This window comes from Puma concolor, chromosome E3, assembly GCF_028749965.1.
Source record: "Puma concolor isolate L17-30 chromosome E3, mPumCon1.1.hap2, whole genome shotgun sequence".
NCBI classification, from domain to species: domain Eukaryota; kingdom Metazoa; phylum Chordata; class Mammalia; order Carnivora; family Felidae; genus Puma; species Puma concolor.
Window position 1 is genome coordinate 18,815,331 of NC_141682.1, and position 21,471 is coordinate 18,836,801.

The 21,471-nt window shown below is 54.3% G+C and overlaps 4 protein-coding genes across 4 annotated transcripts; 2 read left to right on the plus strand and 2 right to left on the minus strand.

Moving 5' to 3' along the window:
- Positions 1-146: 146 nt before the first annotated feature.
- On the minus strand, positions 147-2,460 carry MYL11 (myosin light chain 11). Its single transcript, XM_025920194.2, has 7 exons — positions 2,308-2,460; positions 1,603-1,698; positions 1,277-1,352; positions 974-1,078; positions 789-867; positions 434-482; positions 147-344 (listed from the first exon to the last, which is right to left on the minus strand). The coding sequence occupies exons 1-7, from the start codon at positions 2,308-2,310 to the stop codon at positions 240-242; spliced, it is 513 nt and encodes a 170-aa protein (XP_025775979.1). The 5' UTR covers positions 2,311-2,460; the 3' UTR covers positions 147-239.
- A 3,488-nt stretch (positions 2,461-5,948) lies between these two features.
- TBC1D10B (TBC1 domain family member 10B) lies at positions 5,949-16,940 on the plus strand. The gene is made up of 9 exons (XM_025920214.2): positions 5,949-7,254; positions 10,458-10,557; positions 10,853-10,960; positions 11,052-11,158; positions 14,122-14,236; positions 14,362-14,427; positions 14,643-14,832; positions 15,177-15,331; positions 15,419-16,940. Exons 1-9 carry the CDS (start codon positions 6,326-6,328, stop codon positions 16,061-16,063), a joined length of 2,415 nt encoding a protein of 804 aa, XP_025775999.2. The 5' UTR covers positions 5,949-6,325; the 3' UTR covers positions 16,064-16,940.
- LOC112856303 (sesquipedalian-1-like) lies at positions 13,560-18,636 on the minus strand. Its single transcript, XM_086692399.1, has 2 exons — positions 18,430-18,636; positions 13,560-17,755 (listed from the first exon to the last, which is right to left on the minus strand). Exon 2 carries the CDS (start codon positions 17,729-17,731, stop codon positions 17,111-17,113), a length of 621 nt encoding a protein of 206 aa, XP_086548525.1. The 5' UTR covers positions 17,732-17,755; positions 18,430-18,636; the 3' UTR covers positions 13,560-17,110.
- Positions 18,637-18,716: 80 nt separating this feature from the next.
- CD2BP2 (CD2 cytoplasmic tail binding protein 2) lies at positions 18,717-21,348 on the plus strand. The gene is made up of 7 exons (XM_025920127.2): positions 18,717-18,852; positions 19,403-19,506; positions 19,750-19,888; positions 20,066-20,223; positions 20,336-20,771; positions 20,860-20,966; positions 21,047-21,348. The coding sequence occupies exons 2-7, from the start codon at positions 19,429-19,431 to the stop codon at positions 21,155-21,157; spliced, it is 1,029 nt and encodes a 342-aa protein (XP_025775912.1). The 5' UTR covers positions 18,717-18,852; positions 19,403-19,428; the 3' UTR covers positions 21,158-21,348.
- The last annotated feature ends 123 nt before the right edge of the window (positions 21,349-21,471 follow it).

Genomic DNA, 21,471 nt, shown 5'->3' on the forward strand with positions numbered 1-21,471 from the left:
AAGTAGCGGGTGAAACCGCCCCACCCAGGCCTCCGGGCCACTCTTTACTCATTCATTTGTTGGGAGCTGCCTTGGTGCCAGGCAGTGTTTCAGCCAGGCATCCCACCTGAGCCCCTCTCCCACAAATGCACCGAAGGCGCCGCAGCTAAGAAACAAAGACCAGTTGAGTTTTATTAGGAGTCGGGGTGGGGGGTCGGACTGGCAGGAGGCATTGGCCAGCAGAAGCCTAAGAGGGTCCCCTACTCCTGGTCCTTGGCGTCGCCATGCGTGATGACGTAGCAGATGTTCTTGTAGTCTACATTGCCTCCCACGTCGGGGGGGAACGCTGCCCACATGTTCCTGATCTGGGGAAAGATTCAGGGGCGTCTTCTACCGGTTGCGTACGCTCCCCTCACCCCTCCCTCTGCGTCTCCCGGGCCCCTCCCCAACTCACCTCTTCCGGGGAGAAGCGGTCGCACTGCGTGGTAAGCAGCTCCTCCAGGCTGGAGAGAGGTGACATATGGGGAGTTGAGACTGGGCTTCGTGGTTCCTTTCCACTCCCTCCCACCTCATCCTTGTTGTCATTCCTGGTATCATCTTCAAAACCGAAGTCACTGTAGATCCCTCACTGGTCTCCCAGTCTGGCCTCCCTGCTTTTGCTCTTCCCCTCCCGAATGTGCTATCAAAATGTACTCCTATTGCCCATTTCCACAGTTCTAATTTTTCCCTTATTCCCTCCCTTATACCTAACCCTTGGTAAGAATTTAAGGAGGCTTTCTGTGTGTGAGCAGCTGGAGAGGGTCACTTACAACTGCTTCTTGATGGTGCCCTTCCCCTCATGATCCAGGACCTTGAAGGCTCCAGTGATCACGTCCTCAGGATCAGCACCTGCAGGGTCAGAGGGCATGTGAAGCGGAAGGGTCCCTGAACGGTCTGTCCTTGAAAGGTCTGGGGAGGAGCGGTTGGGGGCTTAGACCCAAGACACTTCATTCACCTTTAAGCTTCTCTCCAAACATGGTCAGGAAGACGGTGAAGTTGATGGGACCACTGGCTTCCTTCATCATGGCATCTAGCTCCTCATTCTTCACATTGAGGCGCCCTGGAGCAGGGTGGGGGGAACTGGAGTGGGGTCCTGGGGCCAAGGGTTGATCCTTCCCATAATTTCAGATCATCCCACCCACTTTTTGCCTGGGCAGGCTGAGGCCCAAGGTGGGGCTAGCAGGGCTGAAACCCAAGGCTTCCATATTCCCAGTACTTCCTCAGTCTTGAGTCTTTATGGGTGGGATAAGGGGCTCACCCATGGCTGCGAAGGTGTCCCGCAGATCTTCCTTGTCGATAATGCCATCACGGTTCTGGTCGATTACCGTGAAGGCCTGCACAAGGTAGGGGCAGGGAGGGGTTAGGTCCCTTATGGCCGGGCTTCAGCATCCCTATCCCAGGCAGATCAGATTCTGGCCCCCAGCCAGCTGTCTTCTTACATGCCAAGCAGGGAGGGGAGCAAGGAATTCTAAACCCTTCCCCTCCCCCCCCCCCAAACAGGTGCACATTCCAGGGAGGGGTATGAGGGGGGAGGAACAGCAGGGGGTGCCTTTGGTCAGCCTTCAGTCTCCCTTCTCCTCTCACCTCCTTGAACTCTTGGATCTGAGTCTGGTCGAACATGGAGAAGACACTGGAGCTTCCGCCCTCTGCTGCCGCCCTTCTCCTGGCCTTCTTGGGTGCCTGGGGGGTGAGGGATGGGCAAAAGGGTCTATGGGCCAATCCCTACTCCTCTCTGGAGGCAGTGGATTAGATTCAGGGTTCTTTGGGTCATTTTTCTAAAGCAACTGTTCTGGCTCTAGGCTTCCCCTTCCTTATGACCTCTGCTGAGGGGACTTGCTTAAATCTGTATCCCTAAATTCCTGTCCTTCATCCTACCCAACAAGTGGGACTTCTCAACAAGTCCCCTTCTCTGTGCCCTGAGCCTGTCTCCTCTGAGTCCCAGACTTGTTGTGTGACCTAATCTACTCATTCACCCTGTCTGAACCTCTACTTCCTCATTTATAAAATGGGAGTTGGACTTCTTGCCTGGCTGGTCCCAGAGGGTTTGGGGAAGAGGGAGTGCAGAAAGGTGCAGAGGATGCTTTGAGAGGGACAGGTCTGTGAGTGGAGAGTCTGGGCAGAGTATCCTTGGTTGGGTCCTTTAAGCCATCATTCTGTACGATCCCCATTAGTAATGCCAAGAAAGGGAGGATTCATCTTTTTTTCTCTTACTGGACTGGGAATCGGCTATGTTCTTTTCAAAAGTGAAGCTGCCCTGAGGTCTGAGGGGTCTGGGGGATTCTCACTCACCATGTCTTCGGTCTCCTGGGGGCAAGGCAGTGGCTCTGGCTGGAAAGGAGCAGAGTCAGCCTGGGCAGTCCCTCTGGGGTTATATAGTCCTGCCCCAGGGAGCCCTCAACATTCCAAGGTAACCTTAGCCCTTTCGGTGCCCACCCCGGATACCAAAATAGCCCAGCTGAGGGCCTCTCCTTTCTTGGAGGGCCAAGCAGCAGCTGGAGCCCAGGGAGGGAGGAGGGAGTGGGTCTTGGGATGCATGTCTCACTGGGACCTGGGCAGAAAGGGATGTTCTCTTTCCCAAAAGCGGGCTGGAATGTGCCAGAGTTCAGAGAGGACCCAACCTGAGGGACAGTACTGGGGGAGAGATGAACCAGGCCCCTGTACCCCTGAGTGGGTGGGTCCAGATTTATTTATTTACTTTTGAAACATTCCTTATTTTGAAATTAATTTTTTATGGTTTTACTTATTTTTTTTAATATATATATTTTTTATTTTTAAGTAATCTCTACACCCGATGTTGGGCTCAAATTTAACCCAGAGATCAAGAGTCGCATGCTCTACCAACTGAGCCAGCCAGGCACCCCTCCAGATTTAAACCCAGTAAACTTATTGAGCACTTACACTGTGCCAGGCACTGGGCTGTGCTTCATGGGTGCATTTTGGCAAGCACAATCCCTCAACTCCCATTGTGGAGTTCACAGTCAAGTGTATGTATGCCTGTGGGGTAGTGGCAGAGTTGAAAGGGAGACAGCTGTCTGGGAAAGCTGAAGAATAGGAAAGTCTTCTACCTCCCCTTCATGGTGGAGGGGAGGGTGTTTCAAGAAAAAAAAAACGCCAAGCATAGAATGACCAGGGACTAGAGACTAGACAGAAGGCCTGCTCTGTGAGTTTGGGCTTCGTGCTTCAACTCCCTGGGTCTTGTTTCCACCCTCTATAAAATGGGTATTAATTCCCATCCCACAGAACTTGTGGATATGAACACCATTTGGGAACAGTTTAGTGAAATATAATCATTACAATGAATAGTTAGGCCCTGTCTTGGTGGACTTAGAGTCTAGCTGTGGAGACTGGATAAATGCAGAGAATGATTCACAGCATTTGGTCAGGAGTACAGAAGTAGAGAGCATAGCAGCCGTGTCTGGGAGTATGGGGATGACTTTATGAAGGCCAGGAGAAGTGGGTCAGGTGGAAGTGGAGGGGCAGGTGTGCTAAGCAGAGAGCACAGATGGGCAAAGGCCTGGAGAAGTGAAAGATCAGGTTGCCAGAATGGTAATGGGGCTTGAGCAGAGGGTACAAGGGGCTGGAGACCAGAGACTGGAGGGGCTTCAATGCCAGGCTGAGGGTTGAGAACTTGGCAGCCTTGGAAAGGTTTGAAACAGGAGAACATAATGGAATGTGAGTCTGTAATCATTTCTTTGGGTCCTATTATGAAAGTTGGAACCGAGCGGAGGGGAGTCAAAGACCCCAAGAGGACTGCTACTTGGTCACCTCCGCCTGGGGGGCTGGGTTGGCCAGTGGCCCCTTTCTCCATTCTGGGCAAGAACAAGTTTGGCTGACTGTATGACTTTGAGGTGCCCTCTCCTGGGGAAATAGTGGCTGAGGAAACCCCAGGAGGCCACGATTGGCGAGGACACCCATCTCCTCCTTCATCTGCTTCCTTTAGGACCCAGTGTCCTGAGGAAGATGCCTCCTCCGTCTCCCTCCTCCAGCCTCATGCCAATGCCTCTAAGACATTTTCTTTTCTGGGCACTGGGGCCCAGCCACCTGTTGTCTCTAAGAAGAGAGAAGGAGCCACCCTAAACTTAGCAGCTGCCCTCGGCCTCCTGCACTGGCCCCTCCCTACTTCAGTGGACAGCTGTCTCACCTTATAAGGTTACCATGGGGGTCTAGGCCCAGGGAGGAGCCTTATTCCTGGATTCTGGGAGGGGAGGAAAACTCCAAAGAGGGGAAAAGGGAAAGTGCTCAGGTAGCTTGGGCCAAATGAAAAGTGGGGAAGTTGAGGAGGAGATCAGGAGCTGTATATCTAATTCAGACACTGAATGAGAATACACAGGATCTGGGTCTGAGCTGGGAGTGAGTAGCCTAAGAGAACTCAGAAACCAAGGAGGACCTGGGCATTGGGAGCTAGGTCTGACTGAAATTTCAGGATGGTGGACTCTGTATGGAAATTTGGGCCCTCTAACCCTGAGGCTCAGAGGGATGTGAGTCAGAGAAAGGAGAGGCTTGTAAAGTCAGGGCTTTGTGTTTGTGGTCTAGGGTAGCAAGGGCGGGGGGGCTCAGGAGATTGGGGTCTGGTTTCTTAGAAAATGAGGAGTATAGAGAGGTGTGGCAGTGAGGGGAGAGGAGTTGATGGGATAGGTCCTGGATACCCAAAAGAATAAGAATACAGATATGGGAGTTCCTGTTACTGGGAATTCATAGTTTGGGTCTAGGATGCCTACTAGAATGCTGGGGGGGGGGGGGGGGGCGGCACTCAGAGGATGAGGTCCAAGGAATTAGAGCCTGGATTCTGGGGAGGAGCTCAGATAGCTGGGGAGCTAGGAGAAGGACTTAAGGGCTTGGGAGGATCTAGAGAAATGGGTCGCTTAGAGGATTTGGAGGCTCTGGTTATAGTCGCCTGGGCTTTGGAGTATTGAAGTTGGTTGTGAGACCGAGATGAGAACTAGAGACGGAGTGGAGGTTGAGAGGACTTGATCAAGGCATTGGATCTGTGGTAGGGTCTCACAGACCACGAGAGTGAGGTGGCTCTGAAGCTGGATGGAGAAGGGGAGCCTAGGAGGCGCTTGACTGGCTCAGTTGGTAAAGCATGCGACTCTTGATCTCGGGTCGTGAGTTGAAGCCGCACGTTGGGTGTGGAGCCTACTTAAAAAAGAGAGAGACAGACAGAATAGGAGCCCAGAAAGGACTCAAACAAAGCAGCGCCATGCTCTTATTGGCTAAGGGCTGCAGTAATGTGCCTGGCCCCCGCCCCCTCACAGTGCTATCCCCAACTGTCACCCCCCTTCTGCGCTTGTCTCCGGTTGTCACCGATATCCCTGGGCTGGCACCGCCTGCTGGCAGCACCCCTACACGTTGGATGCTTCCATTGGCTGAGACAGCCGTCTATCTTCCTCCCAATTGCTTAAGCGAGGGAATGCGTTTATTGGCTGACAATGCAAATTAATTGCAAATTTGGCCCGCCCGCCCCCCCCCCCCCCCAGCTGTCATTCTTTCGTGACCTTTTTGGGAGACTTTAAGAATTCCTCAGCCCTTCCTATTGACTGCGGATGCCGTCTGTCACTGCCCAAATAGACACCACTGTCTGTCAACGTGCCCTCCACCTAGTCGCCCTTTTCATTGGCTCCCTTTTTAGTATTCCTATTGGCCAGGCTAGCCTCTTCTCGCACAGCACCCGCCTCCTTCCGCGGTCATTCACTCTTTAGCCATTTTTATTGGCCAGGGCGTTCAGCCTCGCGCTTTTCTGTTAGTTACTTCTTTCGTCCCACCTCCTCCTGCCTTCACCCCCCTTCTCATTGGTCTTCCAGCCCTTCTTCTTCTCCATTTCCTCTTCCCAAATTACCCAGCCCCTTCCCACCTCCAGCCCCACCCACCCTTCCAACGATTGGCAGAAACCCAGTTCCCTCTCTCCTATTATTCGCCCAAACACTCTGACGAGGAGGGAGAAAAAAGGAGCGCGACGGCTCTGCCCGCGCGCAGGCGTGAAACGCCGAATTGCTGGCCGCTTAGCCGGCACTGAGGCGTGTGCGCAGGCGCGAGGTCGGCCGCACGCCCGGAGCAGGAGGGAGGGGGCGGCGGCGAGAGAGCGCCAGGGGTGAGAGGGCGCGAGCGAGACCCCGGCGCCTGGCGCCCCAGGACCCTTGCCACGCCTCCGCGCGCCCGGCGGCGGCCCGCGCGCCGCCCTCATCTGCGACGCGCGCCGGGCCGCGCCCTTCGCCTTCTCCTCTTCCTTGGCGGGCGGCGCGGAGCGGCCTGAGGGGCGGCGCCTTCTGCGTCCGCCCCGGCGGGGTGATGTGAGGGGTGGCCCGCGGCCATGGAGACGGGCCCGGCGCCCCTGGTGGCCCCGCCGCGCCGTCATGGCGCCCCCGCGGCCCCCTCGCCGCCGCCCCGCGGGTCCCGGGCCGGGCCTGTCGTGGTGGTGGCTCCGGGGCCGCCAGTGACCACGGCCACTTCGGCCCCCGTCACCCTGGTGGCCCCCGGGGAGGCGAAGCCCGCCTGGGTCCCTGGGCCCACCCAGACTTCGGCCCCGGCCTCGACCGTCACAGGCAGCACAGTGGTGGTGCTGACTCTGGAGGCCTCATCCGAAGCCCCGAGGGCGCAAGTCTCCGCTGACCCAGACCCCCTGGTGCCCGCGGCAGTGGCAGGAGCCGAGATGTCCATGGCTTTGGGCCCGGGGACAGATTCTCCGAAGACGGAGGAGGCTAGAACCTCACCCGCCCCTGGACCAGGTACCCCCACCAGGACCCCTTCCAGAACAGTTCCTGGGGTTCTGACCGCCAAACCCCCGCTTGCCCCCAAGCCGGGAACCACAGCTGCCTCAGGAGTGACCGCGCGGGTTGCAGCAGTGACAGCAGGACAGGTGACAAGTGGACATGAAGCTGCAGCAGCAACATCAGCATCAACTGCACAGGCTCCAGAGGACCCCTCAGGGTCTGGCACAGGCCCTTCAGGAACTTGTGAGGCTCTGGTAACTGTCGTGACGGTCACCCCAGCTCCGGAGCCTGCTGAAAACTCTCAGGACCTAGGCTCCACGTCCAGCCTGGGACCTGGCATCTCTGGGCCTCGAGGGCAGGCCCCGGACACTCTGAGCTACTTGGACTCTGTAAGCCTCATGTCTGGGACCTTGGAGTCCTTGGCAGATGATGTGAGCTCCATGGGCTCAGACTCGGAGATAAATGGGCTGGCCCTTCGCAAGACGGACAAGTATGGCTTCCTTGGGGGCAGCCAGTATTCGGGCAGTCTGTGAGTACCCAGTGGGCACCCCGTGGGGCTTCAGGGAAGCAGAGGTTGGGGAGGAGGAAATGATACACCTTGCCCAGATCCTGGCAGCTCAGCCTCCTCCAAGGCTCCAGGGGAGTGGCTCCAGCAGGAGTGAGCTACTTGGTGATCCCTGTCCTGCCTAGAGCATCCTGAGGTTTTGGTGGCACTTGCATGTTAGAGTTTCAGGCTAGGTGTCAGGACTTCTGGGTTTGAGCTTTGCTCTTAGTGTGTTGTGTGCCCCTGAGCTAGTGTTTTCCCTATTTCTGTGTCTCAGTTTCCATCTCTATATAGTGAAAGGTTGAATGAGGTGATACTTAAGGTCGTCCCAGCTCCTTGATGTGAAAAACTCCAGCTGTGGGTCAGATATTCTGGAGGGTTGGCTGGGCAGGGATTCTGGTAGAGATATTTGGTCCCTGAAAGGGAAGGAGTCTGGGAGGGATGCAGTCATCTTCCCTCCCCCATAGCCCTAGGTCTGATGGGATGATGAGCTGGGGGAGGCCTGGTCGGTAGAGGGGAGACCGTGAGGGTAAGGCTCCTCTGCGAAACAGAGAAGGGCAATCTTGTGTTTTTACTGAAGGAAGGGGTTGGGGGAGGCCTCTTCCCCATTTCCTCATCTCCCCAGCCGGGCTTACTCTTTCCTAGTTCCCTCCAGGGGCCTGAGTCACTCCTGATGTGGGGGTGTGATTGCCTCTGACTTCTTCCTTCCCTCTCTCTGGGAAGGATCCTGCCCATTGTTCATGTACCGCTTTAACCTGCTGGTCAGTTCAACCTACAGCATCACCTGAGCACCCAGGTGCCAGGCCCTGTGCTAGGTACTAGGGATAAAATAGTTGTTTCAAGGCACTCGTTGTCAAAAGGGAGAAACAAATACTTAAACAATTGATGTCAATGTATTTTAGGTTTAGCCTAGAGATCCTCACAGGATTTTGTGAGTACTAGGGAAGGGACCTTTTGCCCACTCAGAATTCAACTGAGTCTGTTCCAAATCCTGAAGAATGAGTAGGATTTAGTCTAATCGTGTTATGTGTGTTGGGGTGGGGGGCACCTGCCTGGAGTTGGGGAAAACACTGTGGGAAGGTATTCTAGGTGTTTTATAATCCAACAAAAAACAGAAAACCTTTGATTGAGCACCAACATTCATGGTCCTAGGAAGGCAACTGAAGTTTGACCTTGGTGTTTTCCCATGCTGGAGGGATGCACTGTTGTACCCAATGTATAGGTGAAGAAACAGGATTAGAGCAGCTGAGTGACTTGCCCCACTCACACCTGGATCTGTGTGACCAGTGGCTTTCTCCTCAATACTCTGCTGCCCTAAGGAACTTGGATTGAATTGGATTTCAGTGAGCCCCTCTTGTGTGCCAGGCACGTTGCTCGATTATGTTTCTCTGCTTTGTAATTTTGTCCCTCTAAAATCTATCTTCCATGCTGGAAGAACATACTTCTGAGGCCAGGCTGACTGGGGCACATGTTACCTTAAAAACTTATGGTAGCTCTCCCCTGGCCACAGGATAAAGTCCCATGTGCTTTATTCTGCAGATGGACTCCTTATTTTCTGCCTTTGCCAGTCTTTCTGGTCTTCTCTCCCACCACTTCTCACCATGCACTTAATACTGTGGTCCTGTTGAACTGATTGTAGTCTCTCCCCCTTGATACTCAGGCTGTTCCACCTGCCAGGAATGCCTTTCTCCTCCTTCTTGTCTTGGTATGTTCTACTCAGTCCCTCCTGGCTTATAATGAAGATGTCTCCTCCTCTAGGAAGCCTTTCCTGATATCCACTGCCCCTACTCCAGTCAGTGCCTCTCCTGTGCGTTTTTGTTATTGCATTTCCCACACCACATTGCAGTTATCTCCCCTGCAAGCTTGTGACCTTCTTGAGGGCAGGAAAGATATTACCTCATTCTTCCTGATCCTTAGTAGGGTTTGGAACCAACTTATGATAGAAATTAATGAGCAATGATGGGCGCCTGGGTAGCTCAGTTGGTTAAGCGTCTGACTTTGGCTCAGGTCATGATCTTGAGGTTCGTGAGTTTGAGCCCTGTGTCAGGCTCTCTGCTGACAGCTTGGAGCCTGGAGCCTGCTTCAGATTCTGTGTCTCCCTCTCTCTCTGCCCCTTCCCTGCTCACGCTCTGTCTCTCTCTCTCAAAAATACATAATAAATATTTTTAAAATATTAATGAGCAATGATTAAGTGGTTCTAAGACAAAAGAAACTAATAGTTAATGAGCCCATCCATTTGCCAGTCCTTTATATACAGTTTCTCAGTAGTTCTCTCATACCTTTGTGATGTAGGTGGTGGCATCCCTTTTTGACAGATGAGGAAGAGATTCAGGTTATCACTTGCCAAGATTTCCCAATTTCTAATGGACAGAACTGGGATTTGAGCTCAGGTTGGTCTGGAAATTCAAGCGCTTTCTTCCATTCCACTCATTTCCTGGTACTGGCTCCTACAAGTAACTGTTTCAAGACTCCTGGGGTATCTTGAGTGGGAAGCTGTGACAGAACAATGGGCAAACAGTGCAAGGAAAGCTTCATTTGCTTGAGAATCTCGCGTGACTTCAGGAAGGAGGTAGAGGGAATTGCAGGTGGCCCAGGGGACCTCAAGAGTCTGATAGGAGGAAACTCAGTTGCTTCTAAGGAGGCAGAGAAGTATATTTATATTTGTTCTGTATTCTGTTTTATGGATAACAATTGCTCTTACTGAGCACTTGCTATTATATAACCTCTCAAGTAGATCCTATTTTTTTCTCCACCTTACAAATGAGGAAATCGAGGCTTAGAGGAATTCTGTGACTTGCCCAAGGTCACACAATGAGTAAGTGGTAAAGCTAGAACTTGGACCCAGGTCTAATGCAAACTGTGGCTTTTAAATATTCTGTACCCTCTCCCCAAACTTGTATGTGCCATAAGCAGGATTTGAACACACCCAACATGTACAGAGATCTAACATGAGAACACCATCTCTGTACAGAGATTCCTTCCAAGGGAAGAAGTCCTTTCAGTATGGTGAACTAGGCCCTTCGATGGCTAAGTGGCCACATACCCTGATATTTGGTAGCTCACAAAATGCTTTTACATCCAGTCTCTCATTTGAGCCTGGGGAGGTGGGTGGCTTGCTTCAGTTCCGCCAGCAATCCATGTTTTATACCACTGCTATTGACCCTTTCCATGCTTTCTTCATCCTGCAGAGAGAGCTCCATTCCTGTAGATGTGGCTCGGCAGCGGGAACTCAAATGGCTGGAGATGTTCAGTAACTGGGATAAGTGGCTGTCACGGCGTTTCCAGAAGGTTTGGAAGGCTGACTGGTGGGCAGGGCAATGGACAAGTTGGGAGGGGGTTAGGGAGAGCTCATATACTCCAGGGAAGCCATGATAGTATTTGTTCTCTAGACCACATTGGGGATGGGTGGTTCTTGGGCCTGGGGGGAGGAGTAGTTTTAAAGATAGAAGGCCAGGCCAGGTCCAGTGGAGTCAAGCCAATGAGATGTGGGAGGGCTGTCCCAGAAAGCCTGAGGACTGCTGGGGAAAGCCTGGAGGCTATGCCAGCCCCTGAAGCTGTCACCCTGCCTGCCACTCTGCCTTAGGTGAAGCTGCGCTGCCGGAAGGGGATCCCCTCCTCCCTCAGAGCCAAGGCCTGGCAGTACCTGTCCAATAGCAAGGAACTCCTGGAGCAGAACCCTGGCAAGTTTGAGGTGTGTCCAGGGTATGGGGACATGTGATACTGTGTGAAGGGTATCATCAGTCCCCCTAGATCCTGAGATAATCCCTGATGTCCCACTGCAGGAGCTGGAACGGGCTCCTGGGGACCCCAAGTGGCTGGATGTGATCGAGAAGGACCTGCACCGCCAATTCCCTTTCCATGAGATGTTTGCCGCTCGAGGAGGGCATGGGTAAGATGGCCTGATCACGTGGGTCAGTCTGTAGAAGGCTCCAGGTGGATACAGGGCTGGGTTGAAAGCTGTTCTTGCCCTCCAGGGCTTCTAGGAAAGTGGTCCTTAATGTATTGAGTGTCAAGCCATATTGAGGGAACTGTCCTGGGAAGGAGATTCTGACTCGGGGCTGGGGGGTTGTTGGAGGGGAGATGGAGAGGCACAACAAGGACTTATTGAAGAGGTTGCATTTGAGTTGGATTTTGAAGGTTAGATGGGAGCAGAGCCAGGGGCAGGTTTTTCCTGGCTGGGGGTTTATATAAGCTGTCTCTGGGATGTGGGGTTGAATGGAGCTGAGGCTGGAAAAGCAGTTTCGGGTCAGATCACCAGAGGGCCTTAAAAATTGTTCTGAGGCACTTGTACTTTTGTTCTATATGCTAGACTTCCCCAAGATGTATATATATCACTCCTTAGTAGTATGCAAGATGGTATTAGGTGACTCTCAGATGCACATTTTTCATCAGTTGGTTCATCTTTTCAGCAAATATTTAACTGAACACCTGCTATCTGCCAGGAACTGGTCTAGTCACAGATGATAGCAGTTAACAAGACAAAAACTCCTGCCCTTATGGGGCTTATTACATTTTAGTGAGGATAGACAATAAGTAAATAAGACAAAGAAGGAAAGTATGTTGTATGTGAAAGGGTGGTAAGTATTAAAGAGGAGTTTAAAGCAAGAAAGGGGAATAGAGAATGTGAATGGAGCTGTGGTTATAATGATCTGACTTGTGTTTTAAAAGGATCATTCTGGCTGCTGTGCTGAGAATAGTATAAGGAGACAAGGACGGAAGCAGAGAGACTTGTTAGAAGACTATTTCCATAATCCAGGAGAGAGAGTATGATAGATATATCAGAATGGTAGCCATGGAACTATGGGGAAAAGTGGTTGGGTTCTGTCTATATTTTGAAAGTAGAGCCAAAAGGATTTGCCAATAGATTAGATGTGGACTGTATGAGAGAGAAAGAGAGAGAGAGAGAGAGAGAGAGAGAGAGAGAGAGAGATTGGAATTAAGGCCGACTCTGAAGGCTTTGGGCCTGAGAAGCTAGACAAATGGAGTTGTTCATATATTGGTGTGGATGAGAAAAGGAGGTTAGAGGGGTATGTTAAGAGCTCAGTTTAGGAATGTGAAGTTTGAAATGCTAATTGGACATCCAGATGGAGATGTCGAGAAAGTTGGATGTATGACCTGTATAAGTCTGGAATTTGGGGAGCAGTTTAAACTGGAGGTAAGCTGGAGATTGAGAGTTATTGGCCTCTAGATGGGACTAAATTTCACCTGTGGGATTGGACGAGCTCATCAAGGCAGCAAGTGTAGATACAAAAGGAAACTCAGAGATTGAGCCCTGCAGCTCTAACATTTCAAGAATGGGAAGATAAGAACGAACCAGCACAGGAAGGAGGAACTAGAGAGGTAGTAGGAGAACCAGGGCAGTGTGATTGCTGGAAGCAAATCGAAGAGGGCTTTTGGGACCAGTTGTATGGAATGCTGCTGATGGGTCAAGTAGAGTCAAGTCTGCAAATTGACCTCTGGACTCAGCACAGTAGAGGTCATTAGTGACCTTGATAAAGGCAGTTTGCACAGGGCAGTAGTGTAGAGCCTGACTGGAGAATGGGAGGAAAGAGATTAAAGACAGCAAGTCTGTATTCTGAAGTTTTGCTGACTAGGTAAAGAGAGAAATGATGTAATGTTTGGAGGGGAAGGGGGGTAGTCAAGAGACTTTTTTTGTAACATAGAGGAAATAACAGATACTGGTATGCCACTGGGAATGATCTAGTAGGGAGAGAAAAACTGATGATGCAGGAGAGGTGGGAGGCTTGCTGGAGTGATGGACTGTGTAGGTGAGAGGGGATGGGACGCAGTACCCAAGTGGAAAAGCTGTGTTTGGCCAGGACCACAGACAGTTCACCCACAGCAACAGGGAGAAAGCAGGGACACAGATGCAGGTAGGTGGGTAAAAATAGCATGGGAGCTTGTGGGAGTTACATGTTTAATAGGTATTAGGTAAAATAACTAGTACATCAAACCTGTCATTTCATGGATGCTATTGCTAAGTAGAGAAAAAATATTAAGTAAATAGTACTGGGGAGGTATGCAGGTAAAACACAAGATCACACTTCAGTGACTGAATTTGGGGATGTAAGAGGTTATTACTTTTTACTTTTTTCTGGGTAAGAAATGAAAGTCTGAGCTACGGAATGGCTGTGGAGGTAGAGAGAAGGAACAGGCATGAATGAAACTCAACATGTAGTGTTGATAAGACTTGATTAGCCACGGGGAGTGATGTAGGGCTCTCTTTTCCAACGTGGGGCTAAGTGAATGGAATTCTCAGACACAGCGATGGGCACCCTCAAGAGGACAGGTCTAGGGCAGAGATTTTATTCTTTGGGATACAGAGACACGAGAAAGGTCTGAGGCACAGCTGGCTTCTCAAGCCTTCACCAAGAACCAGGGCCCAATGGACATGCTGGCAGAGAACTGATGAAATCCACTGAGGCAGATAGGGCAGGCCCTGCTCTGGGGTGATCAAAGAATTCAGACAGTGCTACGGGAGGTCTGATGCTGTGGACAGTGGAAGCTTTCTGAAGAAGGTGACCTTGAAGGTCTATGGGGTGGTGGCAGATGAAGGATGGAGAGAGAGCACATCCTGTGCTGGGGAACGGGTAGGGAGCACATAGGATGTGGAGGCAAGGGTGGAAGGCTGGAGCCTGGAATGCTTTGATGATGGTCTCGGTCATTGGCTTAACCTTGATAGCAGTGCTAGGAAGGTCGGTGGAGGTGCGTGGTGGTGAACCTCTGAGGTTAATCTGGAACTGGATCTAGGAGGGGTCTGGGCTGGGGCTGGTTGTGGGGGGCAGGCTTAGTTTGGGGCAGAGAGCCCCCAACTCCTGTGATTGCCCTCATGGTCTTTCCCAATACCCACAGGCAACAGGACCTGTATCGAATCCTGAAGGCTTACACTATCTACCGGCCCGATGAGGGCTACTGCCAGGCCCAGGCCCCAGTGGCCGCCGTGCTGCTCATGCACATGCCTGCTGAGGTCAGCATACGCTGGTCCTGGTTGGGGAGGGACTGGGAGGACCTTGGCCTACAGTGGTGATGGGGGAGCTCTCTGCTCCCTGTTTCTCAGGCCCCTCCCTCCTTCCTTGTTCTCGCTCTTCTCAGCAAGCTTTTTGGTGCCTGGTGCAGATCTGTGACAAGTACCTCCCCGGTTACTACAGTGCAGGGCTGGTGAGTGTCTGGGGGCTGGGTGCACCCAAGGTTGTGACTTTCTCCTGAGGCTGCAGGGAGGTCCTTGTCCTGCCTCCTCCCTCTCCCCCCCCCATTTTGTCCTTTTGTCCCTCTGCTCTGGGCCTCTCCCACTGAGGTGAGGATCCCCCACTAGGGACAGTCCTACCCCACGGGAGCCACAGTAGGCCTCTTCTCATGGCTCATCCCACTTCCAGGAGGCCATTCAGCTGGACGGAGAAATCTTTTTTGCACTGTTGCGCCGGGCCTCCCCGCTGGCACACCGACACCTGCGGCGGCAACGCATTGACCCCGTGCTCTACATGACAGAATGGTTCATGTGCATCTTTGCCCGCACCCTGCCCTGGGCTTCAGTGCTGCGTGTCTGGGATATGTTCTTCTGTGAAGGTACTTCTGTAGCCATTCAGGCCATGAGGGGGCCGGGGTTTCCATGGTGGCTGCCAGAGAGTGGCCTGCTGCCCGAAGTTACCTCTGGGACCTAGGCTTCCCTGTAAGCAGTCTGGGGGCTGGAGAAACTGGGGCCTAGTCTTGGCTCTGCTATCAGTCCAGAACCTACTGTTCCTCTCAGGAACTCGAAACCCATGGCAGCTCATTTCCCTTCGTGGGACCTCAGTTTCCTCATCTGTACGGTTGGCAGTAGACAGGGATGGGGCCTGTTGAGTCCCTTCTGACTGGGACACACTGAGGTCCCAGCCCTGATCACCCACGCTCTCTTCTTTCTGACCTTGCAGGCGTCAAGATCATCTTCCGCGTGGCCCTGGTGCTGCTGCGTCACACGTTGGGCTCAGTGGAGAAGCTGCGCTCCTGCCAAGGCATGTATGAGACCATGGAGCAGCTGCGCAACCTGCCCCAGCAGTGCATGCAGGAGGACTTCCTGGTGCATGAGGTAGGCCGTGGCCTTAGCACACCCACACCTGCTTCAGCCCATCCCCATCCTCACCTTCACTCCGGTACCCGTTTCTTCTCTGTCTAGGTGACCAACCTCCCAGTGACAGAAGCACTGATTGAGCGAGAGAACACAGCCCAGCTCAAGAAGTGGCGAGAAACCCGGGGGGAGCTGCAGTATCGGCCCTCTCGGCGACTACATGGCTCCCGGGCCATCCATGAGGAGCGTCGGCGGCAGCAGCCACCCCTGGGCCCCTCCTCCAGCCTTCTTAGCCTCCCTGGCCTCAAGAGCCGAGGCTCCCGGGCAGCTGGAGGGGCCCCCTCCCCACCCCCTCCTGTCCGCAGGGCCAGTGCTGGGCCTGCCCCAGGACCTGTGGTCACCGCTGAGGGACTGCATCCATCCCTTCCTTCGCCTACCGGCAACAGCACCCCACTGGGTCCCACCAAGGAGACTCGGAGGCAGGAGAAGGAGCGGCAGAAACAGGAAAAGGAACGTGAGAAGGAGCGGCAGAAACAGGAGAAAGAACGGGAGAAGCAGGAGAAGGAGCGGCAGAAATGGGAAAAAGAGCAGGAGAAGGAGCAACAGAAGCAGGAGAAGGAACGGCAGAAGCAGGAAAAGAAGGCCCAAGGCAGGAAGCTCTCACTGCGTCGAAAGGCAGATGGACCCCCAGGCCCCCAGGATGGTGGGGACAGGTCCTCTGCATCTGAGGCCCGGCAGGATGCTTACTTCTGACCTCTGTCCCCGGGGCTGGACTGCATGGCCTCCCTTGTTTTCCCCTCAGTCAGGAGCAGGCCTGGCCTGGGGTGCTGCCCCGAGCTTCCTGGGCAGACTGTCCTTCTGGGGAAAGTGGTTTGATTTCCCATCTCCTTGCCAGCTGCTGATCCCTACACAGCTGGGACAGTGACAGTGCATGGGGCAGCTGCCTTTCCTCGGGGCAGGTGTGAACAAGTCTGGAGCCCCTTCACCTCCAGTTAGGTCCTGCTGGGGTCTCTGGCACTCCTGCCCCGATTTCCTTTGGGGTTCTTTCCCAGGTGCAGTCCTGATTGGCCTTTTGTCACCTCAGGTGACTTGGCAATGGGAATCAGCAGTTTTCAGATTCTTACACTCTAGTTGCTCCCCTTATCCATGAGTGGAGCTGGGTTCCTTTTTCCCTTCTTCAGCCCTGCTGGTCTCCCCCACTTCCTGGCTGGGGGCCATGGCTCTCCTTGCTCTACTTCTGGACATCTCTATTGTAATTATGTACAGAGCAGCTGGTCGGCCCAGGGTGGGGGTGCTTGCTCTGTCTTCTATCCTTTGGTTCTCCTTCCATAATGTTTTTGCACTCGTTTATTTAAGGGGACATGCACTGGCACAGGAAATGTCCCCCCTTTCCCCACCTACCATTCTCCTTGTTCTCTTTCACCCACCCTCCTCTGTGTTCTCAGGCCTCTCCTGCTTTGTCTTACCAGGGCCCCTGCCTTCCACCTTGTTTCCCCTCCAGCCCCTATCTGGGTAAGGGGTCTTTCCCTGAGCTCCAGGGGGTGGAACCCAATGTTTACATTCTCTTGTCTCTGCTCCCACCCTGTGCGGCGCTTTGAGGAATCAGAAAAGAACCTGCTGTTGTACCTGGGCCTGTCTCCTGCCTTGTTATTTGATAAAGGGAGTTAGAATAAGAACTAGGTGGGGTGGGGGTGGGGAGGAAACAATGGAGCAGGCCAGGATCTGGGTGTCTGCTGAAGCACTCAGCTGGTCTTGGCAGGGAGGGACCTTTTGGCCTTTGGTCCATCTTTCAGTCACTCATCAACAACTGTTGAGCTCCTGCTCCCCCTTTGCCTGGGATCTGCTGCCTCTGTTGTCACTGGACTGGAGTCCTCTACGCACCACCTGCAGCACCCGGATCTCTTTCCCAAAGTGCTCGTGCAACTCCTGGAAGCTGGAGGGGGGACTGAGGGTGGCTAGGAAGCCACAGTCCTCTGGGGGTGCGCTGGGTTCTTGGCCAGCTGCCTGGCACAGCTCCCGGTACTGGGCCTCCAGTGGGGGTAGTAGCGCCACTAGCCGCCTCCAGCTCACCCCAGCCAGTGCCCACAGCCACGCTGCCAGCTCTCCCTGGTTTTCTGCTGCCAGCTTGTAGGTCCGCCCACCTTCTGTGCCCTCAACCCCGGGGGTCAAGATGGTAAAGGCATAGGGTTCTGTGGCCCCGAGGCGTGGCTCCACCTGGCAGTTTTCTAAGAGGATGAGGCCCAGGGGTGTGCTGTCTGCCTGGTGCTCCAGGTAGAAGAGGAGGTTTCCCCGGAGGACAAACCAGCGGCGTTGATAGCTGATATTTCGGGCTCCCTTCTTTAGCAAGATGCCCTCCCGGTCTGGAGCCTGTGTTCTGTATCCGTGGAAGAAACTGAGCACGGACTTTCGGTGCAGTTTCATGGTAGTTCAATCTGGGAGTTAACCCTGGGGGCAGGAGAGAGGAGGGGTGGTCTCCTTATTATCATGGGTACCCCATGCTGCCCTCCTGGGGCTCCAGTAAGGTTCTTCCTGGGCATAGCCTTAGTCTAGTGGGATTCAGGACTGTCCTAAAGAGCTAGAGGTCTTGTCCCCACAGCACAGGGACCCATACCCACCCCCCCCCATCCCCCCCTTTAGCTCTCCCCCTTGGGCCAGCTTACAGATTCTGGGCTGGGGCCGCTGGGGCCCTACTTGCCAGCAGTGGGGCTTTATCCTGAGGCTGTGGTCTGAGAGAGAGGCATTGTTGCCTCTTTCCAGGCCTACCTGAGATCGGGGCACAAGAGGCTTCTAGCCTGGATTCTGGACACAGGAACCACTGTCACCTGTACGGTGATGGCTCTTCCCACCTCTGAAACCAGGAACTCAACCAGGGGACAGGCGTGGGGTAAATGACTTCCCCTGGGTCCTAAAGAGAGCTGGGTTCGGAAAGTGCCCCCAAAGCCAGCTGGGGGCTCCAGGCGGGCCATCGTGGGAACTCGGTCTCTCCTCAGGGAGAAGAGCAAGGCCGCACCTCGGACTAGGAGAGGACAGAACTGGACGCTGACTGGGAAAGCAGGATTCCTATGGAGACCGTGAGGGGCAGAAAGCCCTTGGCCAACCCTGGGGAAAGGTGACTCAACTCTGTAAAGGGAACCGGGCCGAAACCCACTGTCCCACTTCGCCCCTCCATGATGCTGGGCGCCCCTTTAAGTAGTGTGCTTCACTTTCTCCTCAGAGTCTCTAACTGCTGTGGGAGGGAATCTAAACCGCATCCGGCCATCCCTATCGTCTGATCAGGGTCTAGGCGTTCATTTGTGGCCTGTTCTCGCCGTTGTCGCCCCCAAACTGCTCACGTCACCCTGGGGAGGGCGGGGTTGTCTTCCCCGCTCTTGGCGTACTTCCGCCCGCTTTTCCAGTTAGTCATCTAATCGGAGTGAAGCCACTTCCGGCCTTCTCTGGCGCCTTCCGCAGTTCTCTTCCGGGTGATGGCGCCCGGCGCCCCGGATGTAGCCTTGGTGAAAGTCTCTCTTTTTCTTCCCCCACGGCCTCCCGTGGATCCTGAGGTGAGCGCGAGCCGTTGGGGCTGCTCGAATCCCCGCGGCTCTGCCGCCTCTCTTTGTACACTTAGGCTTGTACACTTAGCCCGGGACAGTTGGGGGTCACCCCGCGGAGCTGGGAGTTCAGCGCGGGGCGGAGGGGGTGGCCAGGACGCCAGGTCCTGGGTCCGTCCAGGCCCCGCGGGCTCTGAGGGAGCTGGGGGTGGAGGAGAGGGTGTCAGCCCGCGGATCCCCGTCGCACCCAGGACTGCGGGGGCTAGGGATTGGGGGGGTATGTGGGGGAGCCGCCTTTTTTTCGTCAAGGGTGGGGGTTGCCCGTGGGGAGCCCGTCTGCGCCACCGCCCCTCCGCCCCCGCTCCAGCAACTCTTTTGGATGCCGAACCAAGTCCTGGGGGCCTCCTGGCGGCCAGCTTCCCTTTCGGCCCCTCATTCTGTGCTCCCTCTCCTCCCGAGCTGGATCTAGTGCGTACCGGGTGATTATTTGTTGTGCTGGGGCTCTTCCGCGGTGAGTAGCCTCGCCCACTTCCCTTAATCTGCATCCTTTCTCTCGGCTCAGCCCAGGGAAGGCTCTTCAGTCCAGTCATGCCAAAGAGGAAAGTGACCTTCCAAGGTGTGGGAGATGAGGATGATGAGGATGAAATCAGTGTTCCCAAGAAGAAGGTGAGGGGGCCAGACTCCTGCATTCTTAGGAGGAGTGAGGGGAGAGAAAGAACTAGAAGCCAGAAGAGAAAGAAGGGGGCGGGGGGCAAAGAAAGCAGAGAGGGGGCTAGCTTTTCCATGTTCTCTGGGAAATGGGTTTGGAGAATTTCCAGTTGGGGAAGGTTTTGAAGAAAAATCTACTTGGAGTATTTTGAGGAATAGCCAGTAACCTGCGTCTCTAAACTTGCTGGCCCTTCCTCACAGCCAGTGGATCCTGTGGCTGGGGCAGGGGGTCCTGGGAGCCGCTTCAAAGGCAAACACTCTTTGGACAGTGATGAGGAGGATGATGATGAAGAGGAGGGGTCCAGCAAATATGATATCTTGGCTTCGGAGGATGTGGAAGGTGAGCTAAACCCAAGAATTGATTCTGCTGGAGGAACAGATAGAGCTTTTGGGGATGGGGGGGGTGGCAAGGGCGCGCGCGCGTGCACGTGTGTGTGTGTGTGTGCGTGCGTGCGTGTGTGCGTGTGCGTGTACGCGTGCGTGCACCCAGCACGGGATGCCTGTGTCTTTCATGCAGGTCAGGAAGCAGCCACGCTCCCCAGTGAGGGAGGTGTGCGGATCACACCCTTCAACCTGCAGGAGGAGATGGAGGAAGGCCACTTTGATGCTGATGGCAATTACTTCCTGAACCGGGATGCTCAGATCCGAGACAGCTGGCTAGACAACATTGACTGGGTGTGGCCCAGGGGCTGACGTGGTGGGGGCCTGGAGGCAGCCAGTGCTGGGCTTGGGCCCTGCTCACGGTTTGTAGGAGATAACCACCCCCACTCCTATTTTCACATCACAGGTGAAAATCAGGGAGCGGCCACCTGATCAGCGCCCACCGTCCGACTCAGAGGAAGAGGACAGCCTGGGCCAGACACCAATGAGTGCCCAAGCCCTTCTGGAGGGCCTTCTGGAGCTGCTGTTGCCAAGAGAGACCGTAGCTGGCGCACTGAGGCGTCTGGGGGCCAGAGGAGGAGGCAAAGGGGGCAGCAAAGGGGGTGGGCGGCCCAGTTCCCCCCAGCGCTTGGATCGGCTCTCTGGGTTGGCCGACCAGATGGTGGCCCGGGGTAACCTTGGCGTGTATCAGGAGACAAGGGAACGATTAGCCATGCGGCTGAAGGGGTTGGGGTCCCGGACCCAGGGACCCCCTGAGCCCACACCCCCTCCCTCTCTGGACATGTTTGCTGAAGAAGTGGCAGAGGGGGAGCTGGAGACCCCAACTCCTACGCAGAAGGGAGGTAAGACTGGAGGGCAGAGGAGGAGTGCTGGGGGCAGGGGCAGGGGCCAGGGAACTTGAGGCCCAGATGGCCTTGTCTGTTGTTTTAGAAGCAGAGTTGCCAGGAGATGGTCTGGTGGACGTGATGTGGGAATATAAGTGGGAGAACACAGGGGATGCTGAGCTGTATGGGCCCTTCACCAGCACCCAGATGCAGGTAAGCCCCTTTCTACTTCTTTCTGCCTCCCCCACCGCCCATACCAGTCCTTTCTCAGCTCTTGCTCTCTTTTCCTGCAGACCTGGGTGAACGAAGGCTACTTCGCAGATGGTGTTTATTGCCGGAAGCTGGACCCTCCTGGTGGACAGTTCTACAACTCCAAACGCATTGACTTTGACCTCTATACCTGAGCCTGCTGAGGGCCCGGTTTGGTGGCCCCTTCTTTCCTGAACTCTCTGGAGGAGGCCCCAGCTGCCTCAGGCAGTGAGGACTTGAGGGGCCACTTTTCAGTCAATTTCCCTTTCCCAATAAAAGCCTTTGGTTACATATTAGGGCCTTGGCTGTGCTGATGGCCAGAAGCCAAGGACCCCTTTGGACTCGCCTCATGAGTGTTTTCTCATGAAGTTCCTTCTTGGGAGTTTCTGGTTATTTGAACCACTTCACCTTTGTCACTCTGGGGGCAGAACCAGGGCTGTCAGGTGGCCTCTGGAGTTTCCTCACCATC